The following is a 20,658-nucleotide window of genomic DNA, read 5'->3' as shown; positions in this document are numbered from 1 at the left end:
AGTGACATACGAACGTATTACCCCCAAGTGAACAGGAAGATATCAGCTGCACCTAATTCATGAGACTTCAACCGCAACGTGACTAGATCTGACAAGCTATAATCTTCTCGCAGACTGTAGACCATAGTAATGATGACAAAAACGAGTTTTTCAAGTTGTTGTGAATCAGGTATTTTCGTTGCTTTCAAATTTTGGCAGTGCGTAAATCGACACTTGGGTCGTTGCTTTAGGTGCCTCTAGTGACTATTTTATGGTTGTGGACCAGTGTATGCGTCAAACATGTAAAAAATTCGGGAAATACGGTAGAACCGTTTTCATCCCAACCTCACTATTCCCACAATAAGCCCATAACAATTCTTTAACACACACATCTACGCCCATAAGAAGAAGACTCTAAAGCCTTAACTAACTAACGAGACCCAGTATAAGTAAAGTACAATCTTTTCTTTATTACTATATATGAAACATTATCACACAGTATATCTTTTCTTTTTTTTTGGAACATATCTCACAGTATATACAATTCTCTAGGAGTTATCAGTTTTGAGAGGGTCTCTACATCACTAAAAACTTAGATAAGAGTCTCAACAGTCATCTGGGATAAAGCCAAATCAAACAAATCCAAAGACATCATCCAACTGCACCCCACTGTCTCAGTTCTTCACATCCAAGAAACTCAGATCGAAGAAGTCACTACCATCTTGTGCCTCGTGCTGCAACGGAGACAATCTGTAGTTTGAGCCAAGGCTTTGCAGCTGTTCCTTCTCGGGTTCAGGTAAACCTCCTCCAACATTGTCTCCCAGGCATTGGCTCTGCTTCGTGTCTGTAAAAATGTCGCCATTTAGATCACCAAGAAGCTCAGAAACATCAAACATCTCCAAAGAGTTCCACTGATTCTGATACAGATCCGCAGGCCAACCGTAATCTGAAACAGAGAGTGCATCCGGCTGTTTCTGAAAGTTCCCTGCTGCAACCATCTCTTGTTCCTTCTGTTTCTGCTTCTCCTCCAGAAGCCCAGTCCAATACTCCTGTTCGATCTCGCTCAACCAATCCTTGCTTGGAGTATCTACAGCGGCATGTACATTAACATCCATCTTCATCTCTTCTGCACCCTCATGGACATCATTCTCCACACGAGCCATGGGCGATTCACAATCCGCATCCTCTGTTTTCACATGAACAACTCCGGGAGTCTCAACCGTACAAACCTCAGACCGACTCGAAGTACTCGCCACATCAGAAACAGAAGCCTGAGGGAAATTAACACGAGCAAGCGGACCATACATAGCCTTAGCCGCCTCATCATAAGCAGCCGCAGCTTTCTCAGCTGTAGGGAAAGTACCAAGCCAAAGCCTGCTCCCTCTGTTCGGCTCCCTAATCTCAGCAACCCACTTACCCCAAGTCCGTTGCCTAACTCCCCTGAAACTACACCCACCGTTCTCAGGTCCTCCTTTGCCTTTCATACACCCTTTCTTCGACCCTTTCGCAGGAACTTTCCGTTTCTTGGTTGGACTCTCTTGTACAGTGTCGTTATACTCTTTCCACATCTTGATCCTATCAGCCACTGTAGTACCATCACGCCTACTTCTCGTTTTCCTTTTCTTGGTTGTATCAAATTCAGTTTTATTATGCTCGTACACTGCCATCTTTGGTCCCACAAGCAACAAAAAAACCTACAAAACGACGACGTTTACACCTCAGCACACTAATCCAAATATACAAGAAGCCGAATCTGATTCTATCTAAACGATCTCATAGCAATTTGATTCGAGCTTCCCTATAGTTAGGTAATATACCTAATTAAGCTTTCTCCAGTTTCAGATCGACATAATGATGAAATTGAAGCTAAGGAAAGGTGCGAAGAACTCTAGAATCAACATACCTATTGATCGATGATTGAAATTCAAATGATACGCAAGACGAATCGCTTCCTTGTTCACTATTTCGCGTCTTCTCCTTTGGGCTAAGATAAGCTTTTATCAGAAATTGAAAATATCTACTGACGAGAAGGATCCAGGAGTATTTATAGCCTTCTCTAGATATTTCTGATATTTATCTGCGCGAGAACTAGTGACGTGTCGTTATTTGATTCGGTCCTCTTCTCCGGTTGACGAGTGTCTCCGAATCTTCTCGAACCACCCGAAACGCGGCTGTTGTTCTGGAAAAGTGAAATTGAAAAGGGTTGTAGATAAGATCATATGAAATGCATTATTTTTTTATACTTTAAATTTTTTACATTTTTGTTGTAAAGGGTTCAGGAAAACAAAAAGGTAAAGTGTTTATTTGTCAATTAAAAAGTCTCACTAAATGTTATTTTTTTCTGAGAGGATTAAATGTTATTAGAGACGTGTCAAATGGTGAAGCTCAAACTTGGGTGGCTTAACTTCGACCAGCCATGGCCTTTGCATGTGCGTCGTGTGTAGTTTTGATACCACGGCCACTTCATCCACTACGTGTCTCTAACGCCCACTGATGATGTCTGTCTACGCAATCGCCTACGTACTCCAAGCCCATATGCTCCTTTTTCAATCCCCATTTTTCTCATTGCACATGAGGTATCTATGACTAATTGCGTCTATTTAAGCCCATTAAATATTGAGTGGGTTTTGTTGACACTAATAAATAAAAATTCATTGAAAATATATTTTTAAATACCCAGACCAAATTTTATTCTCAAATTTTACTCTTTCGGTTTTTTAATCCATAATTTTATAGGTTTTTTTTCTCTAAATTATATGGCATTTCATTTTTCTATGTAAAATTTATTAACAACTAATGTTATATAACCAATGATACTGTATATTTTATTTTATTATTAGTTGGATGGTGGTTAAGTAAATAATTAATTTTTATTTATAAAATGGAAAATTAAATATTTTTTAAGTTATGTGCATGGTTCTAAAACGTAATTTATTAAAAACAGAGGTATTACATATTTTCACAATGAAGAATATATCTTTGAAATCTCTATTGGAGCCATATATTATCGATTGTCTTTGATCCACGTTGTGATTTCACTACACCTCGCAAGCTATATCATTGTGCTCAAAATCAATATAGTGAAATTTCTTACAACAATTCGTAGAGACAACATGGACTATGATAGACATTTGCACACTAAGCAGAAACAAGACTTGTGTTGCACAATTACATTTTAATCCAATACAACACCAAAAATTCTAATAGCGTCTCCTTTGTTGGAACTATAATCTCTGTGATGATTTCGACCGTGATACTAGCAAACAGGTAGATCATGAGGAGCAGCTTCAAGAGTCTCCAAGTCTCCAACACCATTCTCGACCAAAAACGCCATACCAAGACCCCATTTGATATGAACATCTAAGTGACAATGCATCAACCAAACCCCTGTTTCATTCAGCCCAACCAAAAAAAAAATATTCTCTCTAAATCATTTGTAACAATTATTACTACAAATGTTCAATAATCAATAACCTTTGTAACTTACCAGGATTATCAGCCACGAATCTGATAACAGCCCATCCATTAACAGGAACAGCCACAGTGTTTCTAAGTGGAGGATCAACAAGGTTAAACTTAGAATTATCTTTCTTGGGATTGAAGTTACCAAACCCTTCAGCGACAATGTAGAAATCGTAACCATGAAGATGAATAGGATGATTCTCCGACGTAACAATGTTCGTGTCCTGTAACACAATCTGAACTCTCGTTCCATACTTGAGTTTATACAGTTTAGTACCCTTAACCGGCTGAAACAGACCCCTGCTAATATTATTTCCGGTATAATCGAATTTAACCGGCGGTTTAGCTGGAAAATCCGTCGTGAAAACGCCGGGAATACCGTTGGAATGCGCTTGCAAGAGCGAGAAGTTCGACGGTAGAACAAACGAGACGTTGTTCATTGAGGCGGTAAACCGGGTTCCGTTTAAGCCTTGGCACCGGTTCTTGGGAAAGTTCTTGGGACAGTTATCGAGGCCTAAGCCGATGGTGAAGAACAAGTTCTCGTCAATTGTTTTTGGTACGACGACGTTTCGAAGAGATTTGAATTTTCTTGAGAATGACGTCACGGTGTTCGTGTCGTTGAAGGCAGGCAAAGACAGTGTGACTGGTGGAGAAGTTTTTGTCGTGTTTCTGTAATGGAGAATTGCTGTTGTAGTAGTGTTATCAAACGGTGCGTTTTGGGCGCTTTGATATGCTCTAGCTGCTATGTAATAGCGTTTGGGCGGTTGGTCTGCGGTTAAAAGTACGTCGGTGGTTTGACCCGGACCTAACATGAGGACCTTTGTGGTGAATGGTTTGAGATAGGATGCGTCGGCTCCGACCACGGTGAGCTTGTGGTTAGCCACCGTGAAAAATAGTGGTTGGTTTAGAGCTGCGTTGATCACTCGTAGTAGACTTGTTTCACCTGAGTTTACCGGTACTACAACAGTCTCTGCAAGTTACAAGTGTAATGTATTATAGCATTTTCAAATACGTCAGTCGGATATCATATACTATACAGTTTTTATTTTACCTTTGTTTGAGCAATTATAGAGATCACCGGGTTGACCATTGATGGTATAAGCATCGGATATATTCGGAGCAGCTCCGGTTCGAGTCGCTTGGTTTATTACATCAACGGGATTTGCATTCCACCATTCCCCTGATACAAAAAAAAATGCCAATTTTTATTTAGCACATTCGAAAATTTGACAAAATGTGTAGCTAGTGGAGAGAATTGTTTTGGTTTGGCACGGTAAATACCGAGTACGAGAGCGGTTTGACTGTCCGGTTTAGGAAAAGGAAAAGAGGAACCAAGGGCTGGGTGGATGATGAGTGCACCGTAGACGGTGGCTCGGAGCCAGGAGCTATGTGCGTGCCACCACAATGTTCCTTCTTGGCCTTGGATAGTGAAGCGGTATGTGTAGCTCTTTCCGGGTCGGATTGGGCATTGGGTCACGAATTCAGGCCCATCAGCCCATCCAGTTCTCATCTGCCTCACACCATGCCTGTTTTTTTTTATCAACATAATTTCTTTTATCAAAGATCAGTGTTTACAAAACACACCATGCTTGTCATTAATTTTTATTAATGTATACAAATAAAAACTTAATAATGTGGAATAAAAACTACAAAATCAAAAGAAAAAACCTTACTATAAGTAAACGTTAAATAAAACTCTAATTAAAACTAATTTCATACCCTCTCAGAAATATTTATTTGATTTTTTTATTATTATTTAAACTTCATTTGTGGTATTTTGTCTAAATGTATATATATATTTTAGCATACCAGTGGATGGTGATATTGTAACGGGCACGGTTAAGGACTTTGACTTCAAGAGTGTCGCCGTCATTGACTTCTAGTGTGGGTCCCGGGAACACTCCGTTAACGGTGATAGCATTGCGGGTCTTGCACAGCCTCTTCACTGGTGTCTCTTGTATCTTTACACACACGCAAAACAAATTAATGACAATTAGTTATTAACGAAAAAAATTACGTGTTAATCAATATGGACATGCAATTTTATTTTTATCGTAATGAAAACGTACGACGAAGTTATGGTGTTGAACTTTAGCGATGATCGATGAAGCGGAGAGAAGGGAACAAAAGAAAAACAAGCAAGAGAATGTGTAAAGGGACGTCATGGTCTGTGTTTTAAACTTTGAGCTTCAATTTTTTTCTGAGGTTAAGGTAAATGAGGTGATTACGAGATAGATGAGAGGATGGTTTGAGTGATTTTGGAAGAGGGAAAGATTCTATTTATAGTGAAAAATTACATGCGAGTTATGTATTAATTTTATGTGGTGTTTGGAAGAATTAGGTTCTAATTATTCAAAAGAAAATTAAATTTACCGGTCACCAACATATTAAAGTGTCTTTATCAGTTCGTTGGTTATGTTTTTGCTTCCTTTCACATTTATCATTGAAAACCATGGTTTGATTTTTTTTAACTAACATTAAAAGTGTATTTAGACAAAATATGTTAGATAGGATTAGATTAAACACCTGACATAAAGATGATTCCAGTACCAAATAAATCTCTGGATGTTAGACAAAAAAATGATAACAGCCAGTATCACTGAAGTTTATTTAGCTGATAAAAACTAGTTGATATTTAGATTAAAAATTAAAGTCATGGAAACATACTTAATTTTATGAATGATTATATATATTTGCATAACCATGCTTTGCAAACTTGTTCGACGCCCTAGGTTTTAAACTTGAAAAAAATGTTTTAACTTATTTTATGTTGCTCCCTTTGAAATTGAGAATAGAAATTGAGACATTGAAAGGGAACAGACTTAGGTGAGGGGAGTAGTTGCACCCAACACTCAGCATAATTTCAACAAAGTTTAGTTGAATTGAACTCAAGTCATTTCATATCACGTCTAGTGTGCTTGCGTCTCAAGCTTCTTCCACAATTCCTATGCTTCTTTGTTTTGCAAATAAAATGATCATTAACCATCATGAGTTACTTCACCTGTAGAAAGTTTTTGATAACTTTACCAAGCCAACATAAAAATATATTTTACTATACAAAACTCTACCTATATAATTATTTGTGGTCTATTTTTTGTTTAGAAAAAAGTCTCCATGTTTATAAGAAAAATACTTAATTGTTTAATAACATAAAGTAATCTACCTTCTCTCCATCTATAAATCATTTTGATAAAAAACTAACTTCAGAAATACTAAGTTCAAATTCTTGATAGGGAAAATAAAATCAAACCTCGTATCTCAACAAGAGTATGAAGAACAAAATTCAAAAAATCTAAATAAAAATGCATATTCAAACTCCACATTCAGATGTTCAGAGATGGAGAGGTCATATTAGTCTAACTATCTCATGATTTCATTTAGTTGTAGTCTAATTATCTCATGATTGCTTTTGGTTGTATATTAACAAACTTACATAGGAATAGCATATGCATTCTAGTAGAGTGTAACATTCACTAACTGCCAAGAAGAAAGGCACCTTTTCTCTTGGAGTAATTCAAATCACTCATTATGCATTTTAACAAACATTCACGATAATCTTATATGCTACGCTATTCTTTTGTCTCGTCGTTTCCTCAGTTGTGTCGTTATTTCTCCCTTTATCTCCCAGCAAAGTCTGTACCTGAGATTTGTGAAAATAGCCGGTGTGACACTGACATTTTTGGTCGGCCCTTAGAATCAAACTCTGAGGATAGAGACTAACCAGCAGTAAAATTGTAACAACGGATGAAAAATAGACCACAGTGCATGTATGTAAATACCCTGACGTAAACTTCCGAACCAACTTGTCAACACGAATATGATGATCGGATCACGGTATAGTCCACAGACCACAGTGCCTGTAATAATCATAGAAAACAACATTTTTCTTTTGGGACAATATTTGATTCGATGGAATTTGTATTTGTTATTGTAAACAACTTATTATGTAAAAAAAAAATGGAGTTATAATTATAATCGTTAACAAGAAACAAACTGAAATTTGCAGACAAATGAATCAATCTAGATTCAAGAAAGCTCGTGATCATCAACTGAAAACACACATTGTCACAAGAGCAATATATGAAGAAAGCCTAATAGTAAATAAAGATTCGATCATCTTCTTGCACTAAACACCATACAAAGCCAATATCAATGTCAAAATAGTAATGTGAGAACTGTTACATACTCGAATCTTGATTAACCAACAAGATCAAAACTACATTCCCCTCTATCGATTTTAAAAGAAACAAAAATAAAACGATCAATAGAAAAATTTAATCAGTTTGTCAATGTAGATATGAATGCTTAATAGTGCCAAATCAAACACGAGCTGACGCAGGAGCTGAAGCGGCGGCAACTGCGGCGGACGTAGCGGCTCCGCTGAGGAAAGACAACAATCCGATATTGGCAGGCTCCTGCTCGTCCAAGAAAAGATCCTCCGGGGCTCTAAACGCGCCGTGTAAGCACACGATCCCGAACCCGATCATCAGAGCAGTGGTCAATAAAGATCCGACGCTGGTCAAGAACACGACGACGATCGTCGAGATGACCAAAACGGCGAGCATTTCGCGATCCGAGAACGTGCGTCCGAGGACAACGAGCGGCTGATCGGACTGGCGGAAGAGGTAGAGGAAGATCCACGCGCCGAAGAGGCAGAGGAGGACGAGGAGAGATAAGGGATGGGAGAGGAGCGAGAGGGCGAGCACGAGGGAGACGATCGTCACGTAGTTCACCTTGAAGTAAGGGATGTTCCTCCGGATCCGAGAATACGCGTCGGCGAGAGAATCCGGCCGCGAAATCGCGCTCCGATCTACGAGCTCGAGCCACGGACGTCGCTGCGATAGGCTTTGGCGGATCGACCCCGAGAGGCGGGAGAGGAAGGTGCGGAACGCCGGTGTGGATACGGGTTGCTGAGGTGGGGAGCCACCGGAATGATCTGAGATCGGTAACGTTGACGGATTGGCCATCGCACGGATGCGCGTGGGAGAATCGGGAAACGAAGAAGGCGCGTGAGTATGGATACAGAAGACGCGTATGATTTAAGTTACGGTTATTTGATTCGTTTACATGTTAACGTCAATGATCTGATATAAACATCCTCACCAAAGACCGCACTAGTCTGCAACGCAGCATCTCAACCGTCCACGTGGACTATAGCAAACATACATCCATCGACAAAGAATCCGAGGCCCGTTACGATAAAGCCCATTTAAAAAAGCCTGTATAAATATAAACGGCATCGTTTTTGTGGCTAATACGCTTCATATAGCCGTCTCGAAAGGTCTTCCTCGTTGCTTAGAGTCGAAAATGGGAAAGCAGCCGGTGAAATTGAAGGCGGTGGTATACGCGTTGTCGCCGTTTCAGCAGAAGATCATGACCGGTCTATGGAAGGATCTGCCGGAGAAGATCCACCACAAGGTGTCTGAGAATTGGATCAGCACTATTCTCCTCCTCGCTCCCGTCATCGGAACCTACTCGTACGCTTCTCTCTCTATCTCTCTCAATCAATCGATGGATGGATCTGTGTATGAAAATTTTGGATCTGACGATTTCGAATCTGATTGTTAGGCGATATAGATTGATTCTATTAGGTTGTGGTTGAATTGGAGATTGGCAACTCAGATTGTTTTAGGGTTATTGATTCATGAGGAATTTAAATGGATTGAATTCGAATATTGGATCCAAGATTTTAAATGGATAGAACAAAGCTAGCTGAATCCAAATAGGGATGATTGATGATAGTAGCAACATATTTTAATAATATAAATTATTTATGAGTTCTGATTGTTATATGAATCATTGAGGTGGTAGAAGTAGTAGTACTTAGCCAACGTCTTATTTGTATATAGCTTTTTGTGGAATTAACTTTTGTATGTGTAATGTGCTGTGCATACACAGGTATGCTCAACACTACATGGAAAAGGAGAAGCTGGAGCACAGGTTCTAAGCATAGAGATGGTCTGACTACACAAGAATACCCATTTCTTTCTTTATTTTTCAGTTTCCAAAAGACAGTTTGTTGTTTTCGCAAACACTCGCGGAAAAGCGTTTTTTGTTGAATAAATTTGTTTATTTTGTAACAATGCTCTGAAGATTTGATCTCCAGAATGCAATTGCCGAAGGGAATTTTAGTTTTTTGAATAAAGTTTCTGAAAGACATGATCTAAATCTCATTTTATTTGTATGCATACAAACCGTACTATAGTGCATTCGAAATTTTACGTAGTGTTCTGTAGTTAATCCTCATGGATTCTGATACAGATGCATGAAAACAAAGGCCAAAACTGAGCATAGGTACATATAGAGTCATCCAACTATGCTCAAGACTCTCTAGTTGGGGAAGAGGGTTTGATTGGCTTGGTCCCATTTAACAGCAGTTTTCCTCACCTTTTGAAGAACCTTAATGACTTGTTCGTCTGTTACATTTCCAGTGACGGTCACTTTGTTGAGCTGTGTGTCCACATCGTATGCCTCTATATCTGTAATTTACAATCTTGTAGTATTATTATCTAATCAACTATATTAGTCCACATATTAGACAATTATAACTCGGTTTTAACAGATGATTCTAAGAGATGGAGATTATACAACTGTTACCTTCTATTTTCTTAATGGCTTTCAGTATTTTCCTGATGCATTCGTCGCAATGCAAATTCACTTTCATCTCCACAACCTGTCCATCAGAAATAATCATATCACAAATGTTAGCATACTTTGCATCAAACACAATTTGGAACAACCACTTCCGTGTACACGATCTTACTTACATTAGTCATCACGCAGCTCTCTTTAAGGAATAAAATGGCTTCACGCAGTTCCTTGTAATTCGCTTCTACGAGTTTAAAGGCAGAGAAAAACAGAGTATGTGGAGGAAATGTTTTTGTTGCTTAAAGAAACTAGAAGTGCATCACCAACATATAAATATATGATTTTGTGTGGTAAAACGACAAAAAGAGAGAAGAAGAAGAAGGAGAATGGGATTCTTTGCGTAAAGGATGGAGAGTTTGTAAACAGAGAAAGCCTAACTGGCCTCCACTCGCATATAAAAATTGTTTTTGCTTGCCGCGTTTCAGTAAAATAAGGGATCAAAAGTCTACTCCTTTTTCATTCGACCGTCCGTTTAATCCTTTCGGTCGTTATTCAATACTTCTACCTAAAAAGGCTAAAACTGATCATTAGATCAGCAGTTTCAATCAATATGTGTTGTTGGATATACCTATTGCTGCCATTTGGCTATTTGGTCATTTTTGTAGCTTGCTAGTCCAATTCTTATTGTGAACTGCATATGGCTATTAAGTGTCCATTATACATTTATATGCAACCTTTACTTTTAGTTAATCTTATGTGAATTTTGGAAAACAGAGAATTCGTGATCCAAAAACAAGATCCATCCTACAACAGATGCAACCAGCTGGCACAACTATCTTTACCTTTCATTCAAATCCACAAACCTAGAGTGTAGATTCCAAATCTGGAAGACGTAATGTCAGGTGGTCTAACTGATAAGTCAACTTTTGATACTCTTTTGCAAACATGGAAGTTAATTTTGATTCTGCTTTAGGGGGGGACAAAGAACTATAAATGACTGGCAAAACCTATGGATACTACAACGAGTTAAGCTACAGTAAAATAACTTCACTGCGTGGTAATAATGACAATGACAAAGATCATCATGACTTAGCCATCTTTTAAGCCATTCAAATGACAACAAAGCTTCAAAATATGAATAATATAGCAAGAAGATACAACCAAAGGGGGAGAGAAACTAACAAATCAAAGACACTGGTGATGATTCCAGGATTACAAACATTCAAAACGTCATCATCATTCTTTCTTATCATTGGAATCAGAATCGCTTGCATTATAACCTGAGAAAAAAGAGATCTCACAGTGAACAACAACTCACGATTGATAATCTAAGAACATTATCAAAGATGCAAACAAGTTAGTTCTTACCTGGAGGCTTATCACTCACTTGCCAAGCTGATGATCGAGTTCTTGAAGCTTTGTTGATCCAAGCACGACCCTTTCATCAAACAAACACAAATAACATTCCAAGTCAGCAATCACGAAGCAAACAAAATGTACATTTCGAGACAAAAAAATTCAGATCCCCAAGAACGAAACTTTCGATGAGAGTTGCCAAAACTAAACTAAACCCACATCAATTAGACACAAACCCAATCGAAAAACTCGAAAAAGAGAGGACCTTGTGTTCGTCTTTAGGGATCCCATATCCGCTGCAATACATCTGCCCAACCAAGACCTGCATACCAACGTCTCCCGATTTGGCTTCCTTGAGCGTGTCCTGGAACCACCGCCTCACGCAATCCTCCACGACCTGAGCGAGAGGAACCCGATTCGGATCCGAACCCGGAGGAGCGGGATTCGAACCCGAGTGCGATCCCGCCTTCTCCAGCTTAACGAGATTGGAGTAATCGCCGAGCTTCGTCTCTCTCGCCTTCTTGACGAAGACTTTGTTACGTGGAGGAGTGGTGGGTCGTCTGCTTGGATTCTCGGAAGAAAGTCTAATTGCCAACTCTGCGAATCTGACCGTACTTAGGATCGATTTCCCCATTCACATTCCACCCAATTTAGGGTTTTTGCAATATTTGTTTTACACAAAAGGATCATTTATTTATTTGTTTTCTTTATATTTTTTAATTATAAAATTAGGAATAGAAGCCAATAAAAACATTATCATGTATTTTAAAATTCTGAATACCTTACTTTTCAGCTCTTTTTTTTGTTATTATCTTTTTGGACTTTGTCTAAACAATGTTTTATGGAGGAATCATCCAACTATTTTTTTTCCATTTTATTTTTTTAAAGGATTTTACATTTTGCCTTTCATTAAAAAAATTTCAAAATGTAAATCATCAGAAATTTTAATTAAGAAATGTGTTTTACTTGGACAAGAAACTTCATTCCAGACTGAAGTTATGGAACCCAACACAAAATAAATTAATTATTAAACAATGATTTGACAAATAAATAGTGTAGGAAACATAAACGAAAAAAAGTTGCAACTGATAGAAACATAATGGTAGTAGTTAGTCATTCAGAGTATCGATGTCCATGCTCTCATATAGTCACATGACAAAATGAATAACAAGAGAATAAATATAGATTAAAAGATTGATTGTGTTACAATAAAAGAAAATTAAAAGATTGATTGTCCTTGTTCTTAACTAAGTGTTTTCAAGTATCTAATGCAGGAGGAGTACGTCGACATCTGGTACCAAAGCTGCAGCCTCGGCTGTAGTTATGAGCCGGAGCTTTCTTACACGCAGCTGCATTTGGGTTTTTCGGACAACATCCTGGTATTGAGCCTGATACAATTCCTCCGTATCCTATATGACGTTTCTCATTTAGTTTCCTCGCATCTCCCATTTCAATAAACCCTGATATGATCATGCTAATCATGATTACAAGAACAAAAATAAGAGAAATGTTATTATTGTTTGTAATAGACATTGTTGTTTTTCTTTTCCCTTCTTTGATTTTTGCTTTGAGTTGCTGAGTAATTCACTAGGTTAATGAACTCTTAATTTATAGTGAAAGATCAATTGCTAGATAAAGATATGTATTTTTTTTTTGTTAAAAAAGTAAAGAATATTCTTGAAAGGTACAATACAACCTCTATAAATTAATAGTGTTGGGACTTTAAAATTTTATGAATTTATAGAGATATTAATTTATAAAACTTTCCTTATTTGAATTTTTTATTTTAAGGGAAGGAAAATATTTGATTTTAGTATATAGCCATTAATTGTTATTTTTTGAAATTTGACATTTATATTAATTTTATTATATTCTTTGGTGTATATAATATATATTGCATAAAACTTAAATGTGGTTTTAGATATTATTACTAAATCCCATCAAAATATATTAAGTGTTAAGAAAATATAAATATAATTTCATTGTGAATATAAAACAAACAATATAATAATAAATTTTTATTTATAAAAAAATATGTATACATATTAATTTATAATTTTATTTGGACCATATTTTTATATAGGTTTTTTTAAATAAATTATCTTATTGTTTTACCGATTTGTGTCAAATTTTGAACCGGTCCAAGTTGAAACCGGCAAAATTTATTGATTTATAGAAACTATTAATTTATCGAATATTAATTTATAGAGGTTTTACTGTATATGTGAATATGACAGCAAACTCTTCACTATTTACAGAATTCATGAGCGATCAAAAATCAACCGTAATTTAACTACTACTCAAGAAAAAACAAACAGTTCTCTATGGTTTTTCTTTCCACCATGACTAGTCATTTTGATAGATATAACCCGCCGGTAAATTGCTACGTTCAACGGCTATCTTTTGTTTCTCGATCACATTTGTGTCCAATATATAAAGAGATGTTCAACTCTAATTAGTACAAAACATTTTAAGAAAGAATCCAGGAGTAAATCTATACGGTTCAGCCTTTTAAATCCAAAATAAACAATATCATACTAATCGGATAATAAAAAGAATTGGACATGGATTCAACAATTCAGAACTTGTTTGGCTTATTCGTTCGTATATACTGAGCTCAAAACAAAACATATCAAACCTTAAATTCCATTAGAATTAGAATTGTTTTTTTGAGCAGATTCCATTAGAAGTTAAAGATAATGCATGAACCGTAGTATAAACGTATCGATCATAGAACCAGGTTTTACATGCTTTCTATTCCCCTCAAAACCAATAAAAGCTCTAAGTAGCTTCTCTGTGTATGAACGGAGGAGAAGGTGGACTTAGAGCTTCATCACCACTCGGTCTGCTCAAGCTAATAGAAGAAGAGCTAGCCATAGTTGTATTCATCTTCTCAGGCAAACAACTCGGATCCACCACACCATCTTCACCAACCTTGATCACCTCCTCCTCTCTTCTTTTACAAAGCTTATCCTCCACAATCTCATAAGCATTAGCAGTCCTAACCTCCTGAGCCAAAGAGCACCAGCAACAAAACAACCAAATCGTACAATCAGCAACCGCAGGCCTCCCGCAACAAAAGCTATAACCAGGCAACTTAAACCTCTTCCTCATCTGAATCCTCCAAAACCCACCGTAGAGCAAACCAAACACACAAAGCACGATCCCCATGTATCCAAGCCCTTCTCTAACCACTTCGTTATCGATGTTGATAGCAGCCAAGTTGAATATAAAGAAAGGAGCCAAACAGAAGAGAACAAAAGTGGCAATGTGAACGTACATGTTCCCAAACCCAATCCTCTCCATGTTCCAACCAAACACACAGAAAGTACAAAGCAGCGAGAGGTATGAAACTTTAATATCTTCCCATATGTCAAGAACTCCTCCTCTCCACTCAAGATCACTCTCATCATCCCTAGAAGCAAACGAGTATCTCCTCTCTAGAGATACCTTGCTATCCACAGGATTCTCCACGTCTCCATACTCTTTCCCAAGGGGGCTAAGGATGGTGTACAAACCAGCAGCAGCAGGAGCAGCTATCGCAAAAGACACGCATATACCTACACCAACGGGAGGTCTCTCTGATCTTCTAAACCCCAAGTTTAAACCACAAAGCGCGTACTGCGCGAAGCAGTTTAAATGAAGCAAGAGAACAACCACCATCATGTGGAACCTTTCGTTGGGTTTGCGAGCTCCCTTCTCGCAGTAGACCTTCTCAAGCGCTTTAGCATCATCTTCTTCTTGTTTCCAACGACAGAGGAGGACGAGGTGGTGAAACCGTTTCGGGTGCTGGTACAGACACATGAGAGTGAAGAGTGCGTTGAGGATTTGGTTGTTGACTTCGAACCAGACGTCTCTCTGTGACTTTTTGGGTAAGACGGTGTTTAACATGCCTGTCATGACCATGAAGAGGATGGCTCCAGAGACGGCGACTACTAGGATCCATAAGAAGAGAGCCATGTTGAGTGGGTTTCTTAGCCATTGTTTGGACATTTTGACAAGTGAAGCCCACTTGATATCTCTGATTCTTTCGCGGAAGTTGTTGCTGCTTGAGTGTGAAGCATCTTCATCTCTTTCTTCTGTCATTCTCACAAACCTAAAGGGGAAGCAAAGTTCAAAACTTTAATACTAGTAGACACATCAGGCAACGAACCCTAAACCACCATTAAAGTTCTCAACCTTATCATTTTAAACTTCAAGGAAAATAAAAAGGTAAAGGTGAATCCTTTACTGAGGAAAGATAGTCAAAGGCATGTGCTTTGAAAGGTTAGACATTTTGCTAACAAAGTATGAGAGAAGAAAAAGAAACAGTAAAGCAGAAAAAATGTGAAAGCGATTCGAGTGAGAAGATTCCACATTCAAAATGAATAAAGTCTTCAACTTTGACAAAAATAAATTAAAGAGAGGGGAAGAAACCTTGATTTTTTGGAGCGAGTTACATGCCCTGAATTGGAATTGGCTACACTGAACGAAACAGAGGAGGAATTTTTAACAGAGAAATGGAGATATGGGTTTGATGAAAGAGGAACCAAGATCAAAGAGATGGTAATTGAAAACTGATGAGAGACAATTGAAAAGAGGAATGCGCATATAAAAGAGAACGTAGTTTTCGTCACCTGTCGTGTATCTTTAAAACAGTTAAACGTATATGTCACCCGTTATTTTTTATGACATAAAATATCTCCACCGAAGCTTTTTTTTTTTTTGAGTAACTCTTTTCAAATCTACTAGTGTGAGTTTTGTCATTTTTCTGTTTTTGAAAATGGGAATAATTATGTTTATAATTAAAATCAGTTTATAAGTAGAAGTGTTGTAAGTTGTAACTAATTATTAAAAAGTTATTAAATGTCACTAGGTCCTTGTCCGCGCTACGCGCGGATAGTATTTTGTTTTTTTTCTTCATATTTTTGTACTATTATGTCAATTGTTTAGTTTTATAAAATGTTATGTTTTTATTGTAAATTTGGAATTAAAAATCTAGTTTTTCCTTACTGTAAAGTAAGTTAATTTTTTTGAATCTTACCACAATACATTATACATAAAGAGAATATAGTTGGTCTTTATATTCTTATTTGGTGTAATATTGAAAATTTTGATGGTTTTTTTAAATTATATATATTAGGATTGATTTTCGTGACTATATTTTATAATTGTCTAAAAAAATTGTTTGTCCTATATAGACATCCACATAAATATGGACTTTTGATAAATTTGTTCATTGAGATATTTAGTTTCACTTTTAACTTTATTCTCTTTTTTGACATCCTCATGCTAGCTTGTGGGGCTAGCCAACTTGGTGCAAAAGGGTTTACAAAAGCTGATTGAGATGCGCGTGATCGGACACCTTTTGTTAGGCTATTCATACGGAATTTTAAAGCTCTAGGAATATAAGCAATAGAAAGTTCAGAAAATTCTTTAGATACCGCCTGTATTTCGTTGAGCTCCGAGTCCAACACAGGCCAATCTTTCTCCTTTTGAATAAGCATAACCAGTTGTTCACAGTCGATTGAAAGACCATCTCTCCGTGTCTAAACTTCAGTATCACTTGCATTGCCCATAGCAAACCTTCAGCTTCCGCTTACAGTGGTGATTTGGTGCGTGTATATCGGTCCTTACTCCAAACAGCATTGGAAAGTCACCATCCATTAACACAAAGCCAAGTCAAGATATGTCTCTTTCATTTATCCAGGATGTCTAGCAGGAGCGTTTCTTTGCGAAAGAACAGTTGTGTCCGTTACCTCAACTCCCATGTCAATCTCCATAATCTTGTCTACACGTTGAGTTATCCTCCAACACTATGCTTCAATTTTATTCGCTAATGGGAAAAACATAATTCCTACGACACTATTAATGATTGTTTTTTTTGTTAGACCGATACGGCAAACTTATGTTTTATTTAACAAAACTCTTATTTTAATTTTGTATTAAAGAATCAATTATATTTTATATTATCCATAATTTTAGTAAATTTACTTATTTGTCATGTTTTTATTAGGTTTTCGCTAAATCATTGATTTATTATTTATTTTTAGCTAAGTCACTAATTTATTAATTTAAAAATACCCTTAATTAATATTATATATATATATTAAAAATGAATTTTTTATTAGTAATATTAAATTTCTATTTTATATTAAAATTTAGTTAGTTTTTCTTATTTGTCATATTTTATTAGGTTTTAGACTTTTAGATAGGTTATTGATTTATTATTAATTTCTAACTGATTCGCTAATGTGTTAATTAAAAGAATACCCTTAATGAATTTTATATATAATTAAAAACAAATTTTATTTTAATCATATAAAATTTATATGTTATATTAATATTAAATAAATGATTTTAAAATAATATAATAAAATTATCAAAAAATTTAAAATAAGATAATTCTTATTTATATTTTGTAGCTATCTGAAAACAATAATTTTATTATAAAAGTTAAAAAGATACAAAAAATTATAATTAAATATTATTCAAGAAAAAAACATTTATATAAAGATATTTTCTAAACTATTTCTAAGATATGAGTGTTTTAAAAATTTAACACGGGATGTTTAGAACACGGGATTATGCTTATGAGAGAGTGGCTCGGGAATGGGCTTCGAGATGGGTCGCCATGAGAGAAAGGTAAATGGGGGAGACGGCGATTAGGTTATTCAGAGGATGAGAAAGCTGTGTGCGCTTTGGCTTGAGTCTCAACAATACGTAGATTAGAGTTAATGGGCTGGGCTGGGATAAAGTGAATTATCAGATTGATGGGATTAATGGGCTGGGCTGGGTGAAAGTGAATTATCTGAGTTTGGCTTCACTTCGGCTGATGGCGCAAAACAAAAATACGGAATCGGAGAATGAGTTAGCGCACAGGAAGCCCGATCGTGATTTTAATTTGAAGCCTAATCTGGCAGTGACGTGGCAATTTGATTGGCCCTGATTATTTTGAGCATGTGGCTAGCTTTAGGAAGCTTAAAAATAATCCCTTTTATATAGTGGGATATTTTATGTATAACTGTAAAGGAAACAAGGATAGTCTATAGATCGTGTTCAAGTAAGGAAACAATGTGGGTTGATGTTTCCTTGGCCCAACAAAGTAAAAGCCCAACCATTAGGACCATTCGAAATATACAAATAGATGCAATCAGAATCAATTCAGCTACATACGTTACCCAATCAAATTAGCCATACTTGAATACAAGGAAATACGTATTCTAAATTTGCATGATGAGTCTCAACTGAAATTTCTAGAATCTCTTTCAGACAACAATCTTTTCAATAATGGAGAGTACTTGCATTTTGTTTATCACAGGGTTTATAATTCCAGGGTTCAGTTGACCACACGGAGCAGCTAGCCTAGCAAGTAGCAAGCCTCTGAACTTCTCTCTTCCGTTTTAGCCAAAGGTGTACAAGATCCGAGAATCGTTTCCTACTATAAAAGTTAATTTACACCTCAAATCATTTTGTAGTGTATTCACACTTGACCGTAGAAAATATACTCATATGTGGTTGCTATTAACATATAAGATTCGTAAGAGCAAAGTTCAAATATTCTATATCAAGTAAGGCCAAGAGAAATATATTGGGGAAGTTGCATATTGCATATTTTCCCTCTACCCACCCACCCAAAGCGTTTACCATCACCTCACCAAAGTGTTGATGCAACGTATAGAAGAATCTGCAGCATCTTGGTTACATAGTCAAATATTCATATCCAAAACTATAATATAAAAACACATATAATCTCAGTGGTGTGTTACGTAGTACATACATGGTTTGGTTACTTTTTCTCTTTGGACAAATAATGGAAGACAACATATATGGTTGACTTGGTCCGATTTGAAAAAAATGTTACATAAAAATAATATTTCGAAAGCTTGTGCCGTTAGGCGTCTACTTTCGGCTTAGAATCTTGAGACTTTGAGATACCATACACATACAAGCCATCGAAGCCAAACCTTCTTTCGGTAGTTTTTAAAAAACAAAAAAAACAACGTGCTTGTGTTTATATTTTACAATGTTATAAAGGATTATCTTAATATACTGTTATGATTAACTTATGATTGCTGGCAAAAAAAGATTAACTTATGACTTATGAGTGTAAATTTGTGTGTTGATATATATAAATATGTGTGTTTACTCATATACTTGAATTTATAAATTTTAGAAAATTATTTGTGTAAATGCAGAATTACAATGCAACTAACAGAAACTATACTGTTTACGTTAATTAAAGAAACTTATTTCTGTTAAATAAGTAATTAGGGCATGCATATGTTTCATACGTTTTTTTTTTTTTTTTTTGTAATAGAGCATTCATTTAAAAGACAAAGTACAAGATGTGATTTGTTAGATCACATAGTTTGAGAAAGTTAGATACACAAAGTAAACATTGAAAGAGCTATAGAAACCCAATGAGTTAGAACAACTCTTTAGTTTAACCAAACTTGGAAGGTTTCTTGTGCGCTTGATTAGGAACCTCGACCCTTACGACTTCGATTTCCTCGTCCACGAACTGTATGCCATTCCATCTCTTGGTACCTTTGTGTAGGCTTGAGCAGCCTACCCCCTCTTGACACACTTCCATATTCATCCATTTGCTCATTTATATGGAAATCACTCTCCATATTAACATGCTCTTGGATGAACTTGGTTGAGGGAGGGGGTCGTGTTTGTTTCATACGTCTTTCTCCAGGATTGAATCGATTGATGCTATATGTGTAAATGCTTCCGTTAGAGTTGTCATAATGAAACTCAAAACTATAACTCTGTTTCTGTTGAATAAGTAATTAAGTGCATGTATATGTTTCATGCGCGTCTTCTATGGGATTAATGCTATATGTGACTATGTGTAAATGATCCCGTTATAATTAACCACGATGAGACTGATCAAAACCTAGCTATAAATTTGTATAGACCATCGATTTCACATCAAGTACTGTATCATTCACCTTCGTGTCAATATTAAAATACGTGGATTAGATATATTTTGTCATATTGTTAGCAATTATTAATGTAGCTTCAACGGTTACAAAACTAAGAAATGGGATTTTACACCCAAAATTAAAAGCATTTTGGTATTATTCTATATGCGACTAAATCCACCTCCTTTAGTTACTTTTGACATTTTCTATATATTATTCAATTTCAAATGATCAATATATGCTGCAAAGAGTGTTTAAAGTTTCTTTGTAGCAATAATTTTTACATCCTTGACCTTGAGACCCTTAACAAGAAAATTCATATATTTTCTTCATCTCGAAGCTTAGTCATGTATATGTCTCT

The 20,658-nt window shown here is 36.4% G+C and overlaps 7 protein-coding genes across 7 annotated transcripts; 1 reads left to right on the top strand and 6 right to left on the bottom strand.

Annotated features, from left to right (window-relative positions):
* Window positions 1-382: 382 nt before the first annotated feature.
* On the bottom strand, window positions 383-2,153 carry LOC103846894 (dehydration-responsive element-binding protein 2A). The gene is made up of 2 exons (XM_033281883.1): window positions 1,881-2,153; window positions 383-1,672 (listed from the first exon to the last, which is right to left on the bottom strand). Exon 2 carries the CDS (start codon window positions 1,644-1,646, stop codon window positions 654-656), a length of 993 nt encoding a protein of 330 aa, XP_033137774.1. The 5' UTR covers window positions 1,647-1,672; window positions 1,881-2,153; the 3' UTR covers window positions 383-653.
* An 853-nt stretch (window positions 2,154-3,006) lies between these two features.
* Window positions 3,007-7,241, bottom strand: LOC103846893 (laccase-12). Its single transcript, XM_009123901.3, has 6 exons — window positions 5,511-7,241; window positions 5,251-5,402; window positions 4,723-4,967; window positions 4,493-4,621; window positions 3,467-4,411; window positions 3,007-3,366 (listed from the first exon to the last, which is right to left on the bottom strand). The coding sequence occupies exons 1-6, from the start codon at window positions 5,604-5,606 to the stop codon at window positions 3,236-3,238; spliced, it is 1,698 nt and encodes a 565-aa protein (XP_009122149.1). The 5' UTR covers window positions 5,607-7,241; the 3' UTR covers window positions 3,007-3,235.
* A 279-nt stretch (window positions 7,242-7,520) lies between these two features.
* LOC103846892 (PRA1 family protein B3) lies at window positions 7,521-8,647 on the bottom strand. Its single transcript, XM_009123900.3, has one exon. It carries the CDS (start codon window positions 8,406-8,408, stop codon window positions 7,761-7,763), a length of 648 nt encoding a protein of 215 aa, XP_009122148.1. The 5' UTR covers window positions 8,409-8,647; the 3' UTR covers window positions 7,521-7,760.
* A 22-nt stretch (window positions 8,648-8,669) lies between these two features.
* On the top strand, window positions 8,670-9,619 carry LOC103846891 (cytochrome b-c1 complex subunit 8). The gene is made up of 2 exons (XM_009123899.3): window positions 8,670-8,918; window positions 9,340-9,619. The coding sequence occupies exons 1-2, from the start codon at window positions 8,749-8,751 to the stop codon at window positions 9,386-9,388; spliced, it is 219 nt and encodes a 72-aa protein (XP_009122147.1). The 5' UTR covers window positions 8,670-8,748; the 3' UTR covers window positions 9,389-9,619.
* LOC103846890 (copper transport protein ATX1) lies at window positions 9,601-10,808 on the bottom strand. The gene is made up of 3 exons (XM_009123898.3): window positions 10,209-10,808; window positions 10,039-10,114; window positions 9,601-9,920 (listed from the first exon to the last, which is right to left on the bottom strand). The coding sequence occupies exons 1-3, from the start codon at window positions 10,215-10,217 to the stop codon at window positions 9,772-9,774; spliced, it is 234 nt and encodes a 77-aa protein (XP_009122146.1). The 5' UTR covers window positions 10,218-10,808; the 3' UTR covers window positions 9,601-9,771.
* A 282-nt stretch (window positions 10,809-11,090) lies between these two features.
* Window positions 11,091-12,075, bottom strand: LOC103846889. Its single transcript, XM_009123897.3, has 3 exons — window positions 11,651-12,075; window positions 11,398-11,467; window positions 11,091-11,309 (listed from the first exon to the last, which is right to left on the bottom strand). Exons 1-3 carry the CDS (start codon window positions 12,017-12,019, stop codon window positions 11,266-11,268), a joined length of 483 nt encoding a protein of 160 aa, XP_009122145.1. The 5' UTR covers window positions 12,020-12,075; the 3' UTR covers window positions 11,091-11,265.
* A 1,934-nt stretch (window positions 12,076-14,009) lies between these two features.
* LOC103846888 lies at window positions 14,010-16,043 on the bottom strand (the record flags this gene model as incomplete). Its single annotated transcript, XM_033282937.1, has 2 exons — window positions 14,010-15,481; window positions 15,802-16,043. Coding segments are annotated over 2 exons (1,557 nt in total), but the record flags the coding sequence as incomplete, so codon positions are not given.
* Between the last annotated feature and the right edge of the window lie 4,615 nt (window positions 16,044-20,658).

Source organism: Brassica rapa, chromosome A10, assembly GCF_000309985.2.
Source record: "Brassica rapa cultivar Chiifu-401-42 chromosome A10, CAAS_Brap_v3.01, whole genome shotgun sequence".
NCBI lineage: Eukaryota > Viridiplantae > Streptophyta > Magnoliopsida > Brassicales > Brassicaceae > Brassica > Brassica rapa.
Note: the sequence above shows the minus strand (reverse complement) of the source record. Positions and strands in the feature narration are given on the sequence as shown.